At 48.7% G+C, this 13,622-nt stretch overlaps 4 protein-coding genes across 7 annotated transcripts; 3 read left to right on the forward strand and 1 right to left on the reverse strand.

Annotated features, from left to right (window-relative positions):
• Positions 1 to 402: 402 nt before the first annotated feature.
• On the forward strand, positions 403 to 5,201 carry LOC122619161. Its single transcript, XM_043795908.1, has 8 exons — positions 403 to 1,086; positions 1,889 to 2,233; positions 2,312 to 2,501; positions 3,104 to 3,344; positions 3,444 to 3,624; positions 3,681 to 3,894; positions 3,954 to 4,151; positions 4,216 to 5,201. The coding sequence occupies exons 1-8, from the start codon at positions 999 to 1,001 to the stop codon at positions 5,138 to 5,140; spliced, it is 2,382 nt and encodes a 793-aa protein (XP_043651843.1). The 5' UTR covers positions 403 to 998; the 3' UTR covers positions 5,141 to 5,201.
• On the reverse strand, positions 5,180 to 6,430 carry LOC122619164 (ubiquitin-like domain-containing CTD phosphatase 1). The gene is made up of 2 exons (XM_043795916.1): positions 6,092 to 6,430; positions 5,180 to 6,037 (listed from the first exon to the last, which is right to left on the reverse strand). Exons 1-2 carry the CDS (start codon positions 6,249 to 6,251, stop codon positions 5,235 to 5,237), a joined length of 963 nt encoding a protein of 320 aa, XP_043651851.1. The 5' UTR covers positions 6,252 to 6,430; the 3' UTR covers positions 5,180 to 5,234.
• Positions 6,431 to 6,554: 124 nt separating this feature from the next.
• LOC122619162 (scaffold protein salvador) lies at positions 6,555 to 9,395 on the forward strand. Of its 2 annotated transcripts, none has more exons than XM_043795912.1 (3): positions 6,555 to 7,552; positions 8,015 to 8,953; positions 9,015 to 9,346. In XM_043795912.1, the coding sequence occupies exons 1-3, from the start codon at positions 6,753 to 6,755 to the stop codon at positions 9,073 to 9,075; spliced, it is 1,800 nt and encodes a 599-aa protein (XP_043651847.1). In that variant the 5' UTR covers positions 6,555 to 6,752; the 3' UTR covers positions 9,076 to 9,346. The 2 variants fall into 2 exon arrangements, with proteins under 2 accessions (XP_043651847.1, XP_043651846.1); XM_043795911.1 differs by having other exon boundaries at positions 6,560 to 7,567; positions 9,015 to 9,395.
• On the forward strand, positions 9,052 to 13,473 carry LOC122619163 (cystinosin homolog). Of its 3 annotated transcripts, none has more exons than XM_043795914.1 (8): positions 9,052 to 9,079; positions 11,577 to 11,682; positions 11,756 to 11,852; positions 11,915 to 12,097; positions 12,163 to 12,523; positions 12,731 to 13,019; positions 13,075 to 13,177; positions 13,275 to 13,473. In XM_043795914.1, the coding sequence occupies exons 2-8, from the start codon at positions 11,619 to 11,621 to the stop codon at positions 13,372 to 13,374; spliced, it is 1,197 nt and encodes a 398-aa protein (XP_043651849.1). In that variant the 5' UTR covers positions 9,052 to 9,079; positions 11,577 to 11,618; the 3' UTR covers positions 13,375 to 13,473. The 3 variants fall into 3 exon arrangements, with proteins under 3 accessions (XP_043651849.1, XP_043651848.1, XP_043651850.1); XM_043795913.1 differs by lacking the exon at positions 9,052 to 9,079 and adding an exon at positions 10,327 to 10,431 and having other exon boundaries at positions 13,275 to 13,472; XM_043795915.1 differs by lacking the exon at positions 9,052 to 9,079 and adding an exon at positions 11,130 to 11,201 and having other exon boundaries at positions 13,275 to 13,472.
• The last annotated feature ends 149 nt before the right edge of the window (positions 13,474 to 13,622 follow it).

The following is a 13,622-nucleotide window of genomic DNA, read 5'->3' on the forward strand; positions in this document are numbered from 1 at the left end:
GGAAGTATACACGTTTAAACTCAAAGAAATATAAAAATGTATATTTAAGCAACCTGTTGAAGTGCTATTAAAATGCATATGATAGAAAGGTATTTCATTCTGTAATGATATTTCTGCTAAACAGCTATACAAATATTGGATTATGTTCCTCTACATTTCGGTGTAATTTGTGTTGTATGTTATATATCTGGGTAGTGTGTTTCCCGCAGTGTACCGCTGCGTCACTGCACATTCGTATCATTTACATACGCAGCATTTCGGCGTGAGTCGCCGAGTACCAGACGCTCTGGGGTCTCTGGGTTTGGGGATGGATCTCGGATCTCGGAGCTCGGAGCTCGCGACTGGTGATCTCTCGCCTGGGAGCCCAGATCAGCGTCGGCTATTTGCAAGTGGAGAGTCGCGCGAGTCGGACGTGCAATCGCCGCATAGGAATAAAGTGTGATAAGAGTGAAGCGAATGAAACAAAGTGCACTTGGCTAATGGAAGTGGTGGCAAAAGTCAAAGCCACACGATATACTCGTGCTCGTATTCAAAAACAAATAGCTAAATAATGCATAAACAAGCGGGTTTGCAGTAATTAGCACAGCGATGCTGCTGGCGGCCCACATCTGACCCACATCGGGAAATCGCTCTAATTTATATTTGATGTCAAGTGGTCAGTGAGCGTGGCAGGATAACACGATAACACGTAAACAGGATAACAGCACACTCCTGGCTCATTTGCATTTGCCTACCAGTGCGAGTATATGCAAATAGTTCGATCTGCAGGCGATTGAGTGGCCAGCAAAGCGTGCACGTGCCGAAAGTGTTGAACTGTGCCAAAAACCATAGCCAGCTAACGGGCAAAAAGCCACCGAATAAATGGCCCTTGTTCCTCGTGTTCGTGTAATGCGTCTACGAGTTTAGAGCGTGTTCTGGCCCGAGAATCAATTAAAATTTATTGCACGAGCATGCCAAACAATTCGCGGTTGCAGCCACAAAAACGCATCTGAAAAACAATGCCACTCCAATCATTTGTGACCGCCCCCCGGCTATGCAAATTAGCCATTGCAGCGATTTCGCTAATGCTCCACCTAAATGCAAGTGGTGAGTTCTCAGTTCGCAGTTCGCAGTTCTCCGTTTTCAGTACTTAGTTCTCGACCGACCTCGTCGATTTGGCTAATATATGAAATCGAAAATGGGAAAACCCCGTTCAGCACTCTTAGCCGCTTATACCCATGATGATGCCAATTCAGAGAGCGTTTTGAAGATGCACTCGCACTCGCCATTTGCATTCAATAGCAAAGCGGGTAAATGGAGAAGCAAAACCAAAACTGAATAGATCAATTTACAAGTCGCTTTGCTGCCTGTGCATGTCAGCTGCTATTACACATTTATTTATTGGCAAACACCCTGAGAACGAGTTTCCTTAGGTTTAAGTGGGAAAATCACCCATTGGAGCCCTTAACCAAACAACCAACTTCTGGGAAAGCAAAAGTGGAGAAATTAATTACTAAATATTGTTTTATCTCTATAAATAATCACTTATTTCCTGATGTTTGCAGTATTATATCTTAGAATCATGTAATGCTTAGGATTAGTATTTCAATTGTAAATTCAGCCTTTTAAATAGTTTTTTAAAGTAAACATTCCTATTGGCAATCTCAGACATTCCTAAGCCCCCACTTAAGGGTTAATCCCGCTGATGCTTGATTGATTTTCTCATTGCTCAGCTATGCATAAAAATATCAAATTAATTGATGAGCACAAGCTCAGCTACCAGGCATACCCATCGAGTGGTAATCAATAGGCGATCCCTATTATGATTGAAAAATGCTTTGGTTCCCAGTCATGCGCATCCCGTTGGACTGAAACCCACATTCATGGCACATTCCGTTCTGCCCCCCAGTTGCGCTGCTGCTCAAGTGTCCGCTGCACCAGTTGCAGCTGCAGAAGATCGTCGGATTCCGGCCACCGCTGGAGTATCTGAGCGAGGGCAATCGGATCTACGGCCCGGAAATGGTGGGCAACTCCAAGGATCATAACCGCGAGCAGGAACTTCCGGTCAGCCAGGTGTGCTGGCGCATCTGCAACGAGGATCCCGACTGCATCGCCTATGTGCATCTGCTGGACACGGACGAGTGCCATGGCTACTCGTACTTCGAGCGAACCGCGCGTTATCTGGCCATTTCGGGTGAACTGCCTCTGGTGGCCGACGGCGAGGCCGTGTTCTACGAAAAGACCTGCCTCCGCGGTGAGTAATCCCCCAACAGCCAACAGCCAACTGGCGGAAGTGGCCGTGATCCGCCCCTAATCCATTCCGACCTTGCAGTTCCCGATGCGTGCCGGGGGCGTCTCTGGGCACTCACCAAAATCCCCGGCAGCACGCTGGTCTTCCACGGCAAGAAGACCATTCCGACGCTGGTCACGCGGCGTGAGTGCGCCGAGCGCTGCTTCTTCGAAAGCCAATTCAGATGCCTCTCCGCCTCCTTTGCGCCCTCGTATCGGAACAATCGTGAGCGGTAATTGACTGTTTGCTGTTTGCTGTTAGCTGTTTGGTTGTTCGTTGTTGGCGGTTGCCGGTTGTCAGTGGTTGGTTGGTTGTTGTAGTTGCTTGTTGCCCGGACAAGTTAATAGCCTTTGTTGTGCATTTTTAATGCATGGCCGAGGCTTTGCGCCGGATTATGACATCACTCGAGGGTGGTGATGGGATAGGTTAGGACAGTTCAATCATTTCCAGCGAGCTTACAGCACAAATTCGAATTTAGTAATTTACAGCATAGTTCTATGTTATATCAAAAGACGTATTAGAAAAATTGGTAGAAACTAAACTATGCTCTTTTCGAAATAAATAACGACAGTATTCAAAAATGTCACAGAATTAAATATCCGAATTCCATAACAATAAGATGAGTCTATTAATATATTAGATGTTATATGTACACTTTGTATAGCTTTGAAAAGTGAGATCATCCGCAATTAATAATATATTTTTTAAATTTTAACTTTACATATATCGGATTATTTTGAAATAGCCGAAATTGGAGTATAATCAATTCCGACTGGGTCATATTAATCACGTAGCATAACATAACCCTTCATAACCTTTAACCCTTGTTCGCAGTTTCCGTGGCGAGGCGGGTCCTGGCCAGCGTCCGTCTCCCCGCCTCGGCAGGTGCATGCTGAGCGACAGGGACAAGACCGTCCAGCCGGACGCCTTCCGCGCTGCTCCGTACGACGAGGAGTACATGGAGAACCAGTGCCACGAGCGGGCCGTCGAAAGTGACAGCTGTTCCTACGAGCTGTACGCCAACAGCAGCTTCGTCTATGCGGAGGCCAGGTATCTGGGCCTCTCCCAGAAAGAGGTGTGTCCGCCGCGCTTCGGATGTCGCGCATTATGATTGTAATCGAAATGGATGGGGGGGTCGGATGAGTGATTGATGACTTCTACCTTCGTGTTGCAGTGTCAGGCGCTGTGCTCCCACGAGGCGAAGTTCTACTGCCAGGGTGTCTCCTTCTACTATGTGAACCAGCTCTCGCTGTCCGAGTGTCTCCTCCACTCGGAGGACATTGTGTCCCTGGGTCCTCGAAGCCTGAAGCTCCGCGAAAATTCGGTCTACATGAGGAGGGTAAAGTGCCTGGATGGTAAGATCTTCTGGAAATGTGGTATAACCAATCTTAAGCGTTTCCTTTTCCCGCAGTCCGTGTGTTTTGCACCCGGGATGAGATGTCCATCAAGTACAACCCCAAGGACTGGTTCGCCGGCAAGATCTATGCCAGCATGCACTCCAAGGACTGCCTGGCCCGGGGATCCGGCAACGGGAGTGTCCTGCTGACGCTCCAGATCGGCAGCGAGGTGAAGGAGAACCGCTGTGGCATCCTGCGCGCCTACGAAATGACGCAGGAATACCAAAGGTATGGTTAAGTCTATTATAATACAACTTTCCTTTTATTATATCTCTTATATTGTCTAGAACGTTCATATCTGCCCTGGTAGTCATCCAAAACAATCCCAATGTGCAGACCCAGGGCGACCGGCTCATCAAGGTGGGCTGTATACAGAGCAATGCCACCACATCGCTGGGCGTTTCAGTACGGGACAGCAGTGTGGATGCCTCAGAGCCTGTGCCCAGCGCCATTGCACTGGAGTCCTCCTTGGAGTACGCAGAACAGTGAGTTTATTCTTAGTTCTCTAATCCTTTAAAATCCATTTACTATCTCAATTGGTACCCGCAGCATGTTCCCACACGAGGGTGTGGTGCACTACAACAGCAGCACTGGCCCCCATCCGCATCCCAGCATCTCACTTCAGATTGTGGATCTGTCGCACCAGCACGAGACCAACGATGTGCAGATTGGACAGAACCTGGAACTCCAGATTGTGGCCGAGTATAGTCCGCAGCAGTTGGCACAGCACATGGAGTTGCAGCTGGCACCACTACCGGACTTCCGTGCTACCTCGCTGGTGGCCAAGACAGCGGACAATGAGAACTACGTGCTGCTGATCGATGAGCGAGGCTGTCCCACGGATGCCAGTGTGTTTCCCGCTTTGGAACGGGTGCACACAGCCACCAGGAGCATGCTGCGCGCTCGCTTCCATGCCTTCAAGTTCTCGGGCACAGCTAACGTAAGCTTCGATGTGAAGATCCGCTTCTGCGTGGAGCGCTGCTCGCCCAGCAACTGTGTCAGTACATCCTGGCAGCGGAGAAGGCGGCAGGCTGAGCAGCCAGAGCGAAGACCGGAAGACCTACGAGTTCAGAACCCTGTGTACATCTCCACGGTTGTGGATGTTGCGCCACAACAAGACAAGAGCAACTACACCAGAGCGCAGGAGGAACTGCCCCTCAACTACAACATTCGGGTGCACGGTCCGGACCAAAGCAATGCCAACAGTTATCTGTACGGCGAGCGGGGAGTGCTACTCATTGCTGGCATAGACGACCCGCTGCACCTAGATAACGTTTGCATCAACCAGAGCCTGCTGATTGCACTGTTCATCTTCTGGCTGATCTGTCAAGTTGCCCTGCTCTTCGGCTGCGGCATGGTGCTGCAGCGCTACCGCCGGCTGGCCAAGCTCGAGGATGAGCGTCGCAGGCTGCACGAAGAGTACCTGGAGGCGAGGAGAGTCCACTGGGCGGACCAAGGCGGATACACACTCTAATTGTCGGCTGGAACGCAATGCGTACAAAATGCATCTTAATTTAATAAACATAAATCTATTCAAATCTTACAAACGAGTGCAAACGATGAAGAGTTCAGGAGTTCTTCTTGGGATGGTAGTGCTCCCACTTGCGATGGTTTAGCGAGTTGAAATCCGGGCAGTGGTGAGCGATTTTGCGCAAGTAGTCGGACAGCTTAAGTAGCTCAGTGTCCGTGCCGCGGTTGAGATGGGCCTGCCGAAATGGGCGGATCTTTAGGCCGGACTTGGGATTCATCAGGAAGTTGCGGCGGATGTCATCAAACATGATGGTGTTGGTGGAGCTATATTGCTTGTACAGGGCCCAAATCACGCCGAGCGGCTTCACATCCACCACACCGCGCTCCGGCACATGAACTGAGATCATGGCGGTGGAGTCCAGGTAGAACATCACCTTGTAGTTCTCGTTACTGGCCACGCCCAGCAGGCGCATCTTCTCCTCGATCCAGCGCATGCTGGTGGCGGACCAGATGACGATGTCGTAGTCCTCGTAGGCGGAGGCCAGAAACTCGTGCAGATACGGACGCATTAGCTCCGTGCCCGTTTCAGCCGGCGAGCGGTGATCGAATAGGGTATAGTCTATGTCCAGGACAAGCAGCTTCTTGCCCTCACGCGGCGGTGCTAGTTCCTTGATCTTGTAGTCTCGCACACGACGCTGCACCTTGGCCAAATAGACAGAGGAGTGCTCTACGGATTCCTCGCGTTCATCGGCGTCGTCGAAGTCGTCGACCACCTCGCCAATATCATCCGGCAGGCTGCAGGCATCCTCAATGTCCGCCTCCGTGGAGCCCACCATCATAAGCTTGAAGTTGGGCTTCAGCTCCAAGGCGCTGATCTTCACATTGTCGGCTGCTGTCTTTCCTGCAAGTCATTGGATCTTACAACTGAAATTTCACGAACCTAGGATTTACTTACCTTTGTACTTCAGGTTCAGCAGCTTCTGGCGTTCGGGACGCACCTGTGTCTTGCGGAATATCTCGTGGCGCAGCACTTCCACGGTGTCCTGGTCGGTGAGGTCCACCGGGTACTCCTTACCGCTCCATTTTACAATCACGACCACTTCCTTCACCTCCATCTTTGTGCCCAGTTGGTGCTTATTTCGCTATAGATCTATCACACCATCAATGGTATGGCAAGCTAGTTGGACAGTATCCAGTCAGTGGTTTACAATAATGCACCTCAAAACTATTAACTTATTTTTTAGATGACCATATAAACAGATTCACCAGTCGAGCTGTCAGAAATCGATAGTTACTATCGATTAAGACGACCGGCGTTATCGATTGCAGTTGGTTTACAACAAAGGCATCAAGAAGAGTAATTTTTTGATTACGTTTTCCCAGGTTTATTTATAAACAATTTAAATGTTTCAAATGAAAACATATCTTGCAAGTAATTAAATACATGCGGACATGAGGAATGTCCCCAATTTACCAATAAGCGATTGTTCCGCCACTGCATTGGCCACACTGGCCACCAGCTGAAAACAAAAAAACCGATCGTACAGCACAAATTTAGCTCGAAAATGGACTAAACAAAGACAGCGATCCGGAATCCGAGCGGAAACAGAGTCTGCATGAACTATCTAACGATCCTGCTGTGCAACCGAAAACCGACGATGCTCTCGCGCCGGAACAAGGAGAAGTCCCAGCACAAGGAGGGCGTGGTGGGGAAGTACATGAAGAAGGACACCCCACCGGAGATTCCGGTGATCAATGTGTGGACGAGCGACCAGCGTGCCAAGAAGAAGTCGCTGCAGCGCTGTGCGAGCACCTCGCCCAGCTGTGAGTTCCATCCGCGCAGCTCGAGCACCAGTCGGAACACCTACTCCTGCACGGACTCCCAGCCGGACTACTATCATGCGCGACGGGCCCAGAGCCAGATGCCCCTGCAACAGCACTCCCACTCGCATCCCCACTCCCTGCCCCATCCCGCCCATCCGCATGTGCGTAGTCATCCCCCCCTGCCGCCCCACCAGTTCCGGGCCAGCAGCAACCAGTTGAGTCAGAGCAGCAGCAACTACGTGAACATCGAGCAGATCGAGCGGATGCGTCGGCAGCAATCGTCGCCTTTGCTGCAAACTACATCATCACCGGCGCCGGGAGCCGGTGCGTTCCAGCGCAGCTACTCCACCACCCAGCGGCAGCATCATCCCCATCTGGGTGGTGAGAGCTACGATGCAGATCAGGGCCTGCTCAGCGCCTCCTACGCCAACATGCTGCAACTGCCCCAGCGGCCGCACTCGCCCGCCCACTACGCCGTCCCGCCACAGCAGCAGCAGCATCCCCAGCTCCACCAGCAGCACGCCTCGACGCCGTTTGGCTCCACCCTGCGATTTGATCGTGCTGCCATGTCCATCAGGGAGCGACAGCCCAGGTACCAGCCCACTAGGTAAACTTAATTTCGAATTACTTAATTTTAATATACAGAGCTCGATTGATAAAGGCGCTATTGATAATAAAGCAGCGCTTGATCAGCAGAAAGGGAAAGTGAGGAGGCTTAGGAGGTATAAACTAGAATTTGTATAGTTCATGTACGAGTCAAAAAGCGCTGACTTTAATAGCTAATTGACTGCCCATTCTATTTATATTATTATCACTTTAAAACAATGACAAGCACAATTTGCCATTTTCGGAAATTTTATTATTCAAAGATTTCTTAGAAGATAATAGAAATACGAAAAAAAACAAAATATACAAAACGGCGTTTTCCTGGAAAAATATTATAATAAGAACATTTTTATGTTGTTCGGAACTGGAAATTTGAAGAGTAGTTTAATATATTGGCATATATTCAATTGCACCTTTTTTAAGTACATCTTCTCTTCTATTTCCACAGCTCTCCAATGCAGCAACAACAACAGCAGCAGCAACTGCAGCACACGCAACTGGCACCTCACCTGGGCGGCAGCTACTCCAGCGATTCGTACCCGATCTACGAGAATCCGTACCGTGTCAACTCGATGCGCGCCACTCAGTCGCAGCGATCGGAGTCGCCCATATACAGCAACACGACGGCCTCGTCGGCCACGCTGGCCGTGGTTCCACAGCATCACCATCAGGGTCACCTGACGGTGCCATCTGGAAGCGGGGGTGGATCCCTGAGCGGCAGCGGTCGTGGCGGTAGCTCTGGCAGTGTTCGCGGCGCCTCTACCTCAGTGCAATCTCTGTACGCCCCACCCCGAACTCCGCCCAGTGCAGTTGGCGGAGCGGGAGGCAGTGTTAATGGATCACTGCAGAAGGTACCATCACAGCAGTCGCTCACAGAGCCCGAAGAGCTGCCACTGCCGCCCGGTTGGGCCACTCAGTACACGCTACATGGCCGAAAATACTACATCGATCACAATGCGCATACCACGCACTGGAATCATCCACTGGAGCGGGAGGGTCTGCCGGTGGGCTGGCGCCGGGTGGTGTCCAAAATGCACGGCACCTACTACGAGAACCAGTACACCGGGCAGTGCCAGCGTCAGCATCCGTGCTTGACATCCTACTACGTGTATACGACGTCCGCGGAGCCACCGAAAGCGATTCGACCGGAGGCGTCGCTTTATGCTCCACCCACGCACACTCACAATGCTCTGGTGCCGGCCAATCCCTATCTGCTCGAGGAGATCCCCAAGTGGCTGGCCGTCTACTCCGAGGCGGACTCCTCCAAGGACCACCTGCTGCAGTTCAACATGTTCAGCCTGCCGGAGCTGGAGGGCTTCGACAGCATGCTGGTGCGGCTCTTCAAGCAGGAACTTGGCACCATCGTGGGCTTCTACGAGCGCTACCGGTAAGTGAACAGCCCCATTTTCCGCTCCGAGAAGCTACTACTCTCTTGTTATGCATTTCAGTCGCGCTTTGATACTCGAGAAGAATCGACGTGCCGGCCAGAACCAGAACCAAAACCAGTGACCAGGTGACGACTGATTCAGACCACATACTCGCCAGCAGCTATATACATCATAGTGTCCTGTAATCGACCTTTAACTTATTTAACCATCGACTCATCGCGAAATCAGTGTCTTAGACAAGACCAGACGAGAAGGTGCCAAGCAGATCCATGACATGATTTAAGTGCCTTGATTAAGCGTAGATGTGCTACGTTCTATATACCCTTAATGTGATTTGAGCTTGGCGTTTGTTTGTAAAATGTGCAAATTAAACTGGTTTACTGATCATCTTACCTGCCCAGCGCAATTGTAATCGACGTGCAACGTAAACCCCCACAGGTATTTTACTTTGACTTCAACTTATCGCCGGATGTTATGGAAAAATTCAGCCCCAGAAGTGCAAATAAAGAGCAACAGTTGGTGGCCAAGTCTTACTTGACATGGCTTGGCACATATTACCGAGTTCCATGCCAAGTTTTCGATTCGCTTGCAAAATTATGCATTGGGCACAAGTGGATCGTGGCCGATTCTGCATCGGCAAAAACAAAGAGAGCTCCAATAGAAAGTGAATCTTGTGTTTGTTTTCGTTTGGCTACGCTTATTTTCAGTCGCCCATGGAACGCTCGTCTACCATTTAGTTGAACTTGATAATTCAGAGTCGTCGTCCCTTATCGAACCCTAATAAAACTTTACTGGCACTCCTTCTGCAGTACCCTCAAAAACAGTTTCTACTGCTGATAAGAAGCTTTTCAATTCTTGTTTGGAATGCTCTTTTAGGCTGCGAATTCAGCTTGCATTAATCGAATGATTTAGCTTATGGCTACAGTTTCATATCTTTTGTTTCTTCTAAAGACCAAGAGGAAGTCATTTCATGACTCGCTGAATTCATTGACTATTATTATATATTTGGATGTTTGGTATGACTACTGTTTACCCCCAAACTGTGAGATGCAATTTCCCTTACATTTAATTGATATTAAAATATCATAAATAAGTAATTAATTTTTTGAAATTGTATTTTAATGCGTTTTCTTTCGGCAACCTGTCGAGTCAAAACACTTGGCTGTTCCCGACTGAAGTGCCCACCTTTTCGGCCGATGGGTTCTCAAGTGCAAAAATAAAGTATAATGAGACCCAAGAAGCGGCGGCGGTCCGCTCTCGCTCCACTTGTTGTTGTTGCTACCGTTGGGGCGTCGCTGCCGCTGCCGCTGCCAAAGTCGGCGACGACGTCGACTCCACCGCTCCAATATTTAAACGGATCCATCGGATCGCGCACTCAGTTGCTGGAGAGTCGCCATCGCCATCATAGCATTCCACTTGTAGCCATTGACAGTCGCCTAATCGCCAGTTGGACACATTGTTTAACTTCATTTTTTACGTGAGTGATGTGTTCGCAGGCGATCATGCATGTAGCTCGGCAAACAAACTGTTCTAATCCGTGTATCTTTATCTTAATCCAAATCGGGCGGTTTGTACAGATGTTTTGCGCTGGCCGCTGAAACCTCTGTTTTCCCAAACGCCAGTGAAAGTTCTAATCCGGCTCAAGCAGCCGCATAACAATAGTATCTCGTGCGTGGAATCATGAATGAATGAGTGTCTCTGGAACAACGGGCTTTTCGAAACCCATTTCTATCACAAGAATCCAACTGAAAGTGTTTGCTGAACTCTGCCATCTAAACTCAAGAATTAATGAATAACTTAAAGTGTGTATATAGTATATAAATCTTTTATCTTAAAATAGTTGAACGGTATTAAATGATATGATACTTGACTTTAAATACCCCTTGTAATTTACCACACTTACTAGATCGGCTTGTGACTGATTTATATAGAACCAAGTTCACCGGCGGATCGTGACTTGCGATTACAATGCGCGCAGTGCATTGCCCAATCTATTGATTATCTGCAACTTGTGGCAGACTGCCGCAATAATTCGAATCGAACCGCTTGACACTATCAGCTCCATTGATTGAGATAAGCCCGTTTCTCACGCGGTGTTTTACACTTCTTCGCAATCGCCAAGTCACGGCCCTCCCCATTAAAGCCCCCTTGCCATATAAATAGTATAAATAGTCGGGAATCTTTTGGTTTTACGATCGGCCGACAAAGCCGTGTATATTTCCTGCTACGTCCAATAGACCATATAAAGTGGGTGCTACATCGTGTGCCGTGCGAAAGTGTGCTCCAATTGCAAAGTTGTAACATTGAGCGACATTTGGTGAAGGTTGCCGACTTTTATCTCGACAAAAACACACGAATTCCAGATGAAGCGAGCGTGTGCGTAGATTGCACTGAAAGCTTTTTAGAACAAATTGCTTATCGAAAAACGTATACTATATCATTTTAATTTGGGCCCCTTTAACATATCATACTCCTCTCTTGCTGAGCTGCTGTAAGTGGGGCATCCATCGAATCGCAGTATACAGCAAGGTGGCAGGAGCTGCATTCCACACTCCCTAGATATCAATTTCACCCGTCAATTGGTCAATTGAAGTAATTCACAATTAAATCAATACCATGTAGGGCTTCATTGAAGAAGATGCCAGCAGGACTGGTAGCTCATGCATGAATAAGAAGACGTCCAACGAAACCAGAATGGACCTCACTCTGCTGCTCCTCCTGGCCACAGGTGAGCTTCCCATTGCCCAACGTCGCGATCCAGAAATGCGGTTTGATAATGAGGGAGTTTCTCCTGCCCACAGCTGCCCTGGGAAATGCCCAAACCAGTCTGCTCACCGTCGATTCCCATGACATCACCGTTCTGCTGAACACCAGCGAGACTTTTCTGGTCTTCGCCAAGTGAGTTGCAATTGCAGGGAAATCCGAGCGATGTGGCGTCATAACCGATGTTCTTATTACAGCGGATTGCTGGCCACTGACGTCCCAGTTACGCTGGGAACGGATTCGGAGGATTACTTGCTCATCGATCCCGCGTCATTCGTGTATCCAGCGGGCAGTACGGGGAATCAGTCGGTGGTGATAACTGGTCTTAGAGCCGGCAATGTCAAAGTGGTCGCCGATAGCGATGATGAGCACAAAGAAATGTGAGTAACTTCTCGAACTTCGCCGAGTTCTTAGGAAACTGAATAGAACAATCCATTTGTTCCAGTGTAAAGGATGTGTTTGTTCGCGTGACTGTGGCCAAATCGAGAGCTTTGATATACACCTCCATCGTTTTCGGCTGGATTTACTTTGTGGCCTGGTCGGTGTCCTTCTATCCGCAGATCTGGAGCAACTATCGCCGCAAGTCCGTCGAGGGCCTGAACTTTGACTTCCTGGCCCTCAACATAGTGGGCTTCACCCTGTACAGCATGTTCAACTGCGGCCTCTACTTCATCGAGGATCTGCAGAGCCAGTACGAGCAGCGCTATCCGCTGGGCGTGAATCCTGTGATGCTCAACGATGTGGTCTTCTCATTGCACGCCATGTTTGCCACCTGCATTACGATCCTGCAGTGCTTCTTCTATCAGGTAATCATATTGCCAATTTTCCCAACTTTCAATGGCCTTATCAGCACAGTGACAACAATTGCTGAATTGAACACTAATTGCCATCAATCAAAATACCAATTAATTTGAGTCACAGTGGATACTTTTGATATGAAGCGCAGATAACATCTATCATATAGTTTTTGATTTTTAATTATGGGTATAAAATATTTCGTTGAACTTATGCAGAGGGCGCAGCAAAGGGTGTCGTTCATTGCCTACGGAATCCTGGTCATCTTCGCCGTGGTCGTCGTCGTGTCCGCCGGTTTGGCCGGAGGCTCCGTCATCCACTGGCTGGACTTTCTGTACTACTGCAGCTACGTGAAGCTGACCATCACCATCATCAAGTATGTGCCGCAGGCTTTGATGAACTATCGCCGGAAGAGCACCTCGGGCTGGAGCATCGGGAACATCCTGCTGGATTTCACGGGAGGAACTCTGAGCATGCTGCAGATGATCCTGAATGCCCATAATTACGGTAGGAGATGTCCCATCATCTATGAGTCTCGAATGAAATTGAATATGGTTTCCAGATGACTGGGTGTCACTCTTCGGGGATCCCACCAAGTTCGGACTGGGTCTGTTCTCGGTGCTCTTCGACATTTTCTTCATGCTGCAGCACTACGTGTTTTACAGGTAATTAAAACATTCTGTGTACATAAAACTCAATCTAGGACTCTTGCATCTCCACTGTACACTTATCATTGCTGTGCTGTTTTCCATGTATCCACAGGCATTCGAGGGAGTCCTCGAGCTCTGACCTCACCACTGTGACGGAGGTTCAAAATCGATCAAATGAGTCGCCGAGCGAAGTGACGACTGAGAAATATTAGAGCTGCATTATCATATGTCTGCTGTAGAGAAAGACTTTTGTGCCAGTAGCGCTTCTTGTACATTTTTAGAACTGTAAATATATTGTACGCCATAGCTTTGTATAATTCGAGTGTTTTAATTTAAATATAATAGTTTGGCTTAAATTGGAACAGCGAATAAAAGTTAAAATATTATTCCTTTTAGGAGTCGCAAATCTTACGGTGTTTTGGTCGACCATTCAAAGGGCTATGCTGTGAAACCAATTTGT

Source organism: Drosophila teissieri, chromosome 3R, assembly GCF_016746235.2.
Source record: "Drosophila teissieri strain GT53w chromosome 3R, Prin_Dtei_1.1, whole genome shotgun sequence".
Lineage (NCBI taxonomy): Eukaryota > Metazoa > Arthropoda > Insecta > Diptera > Drosophilidae > Drosophila > Drosophila teissieri.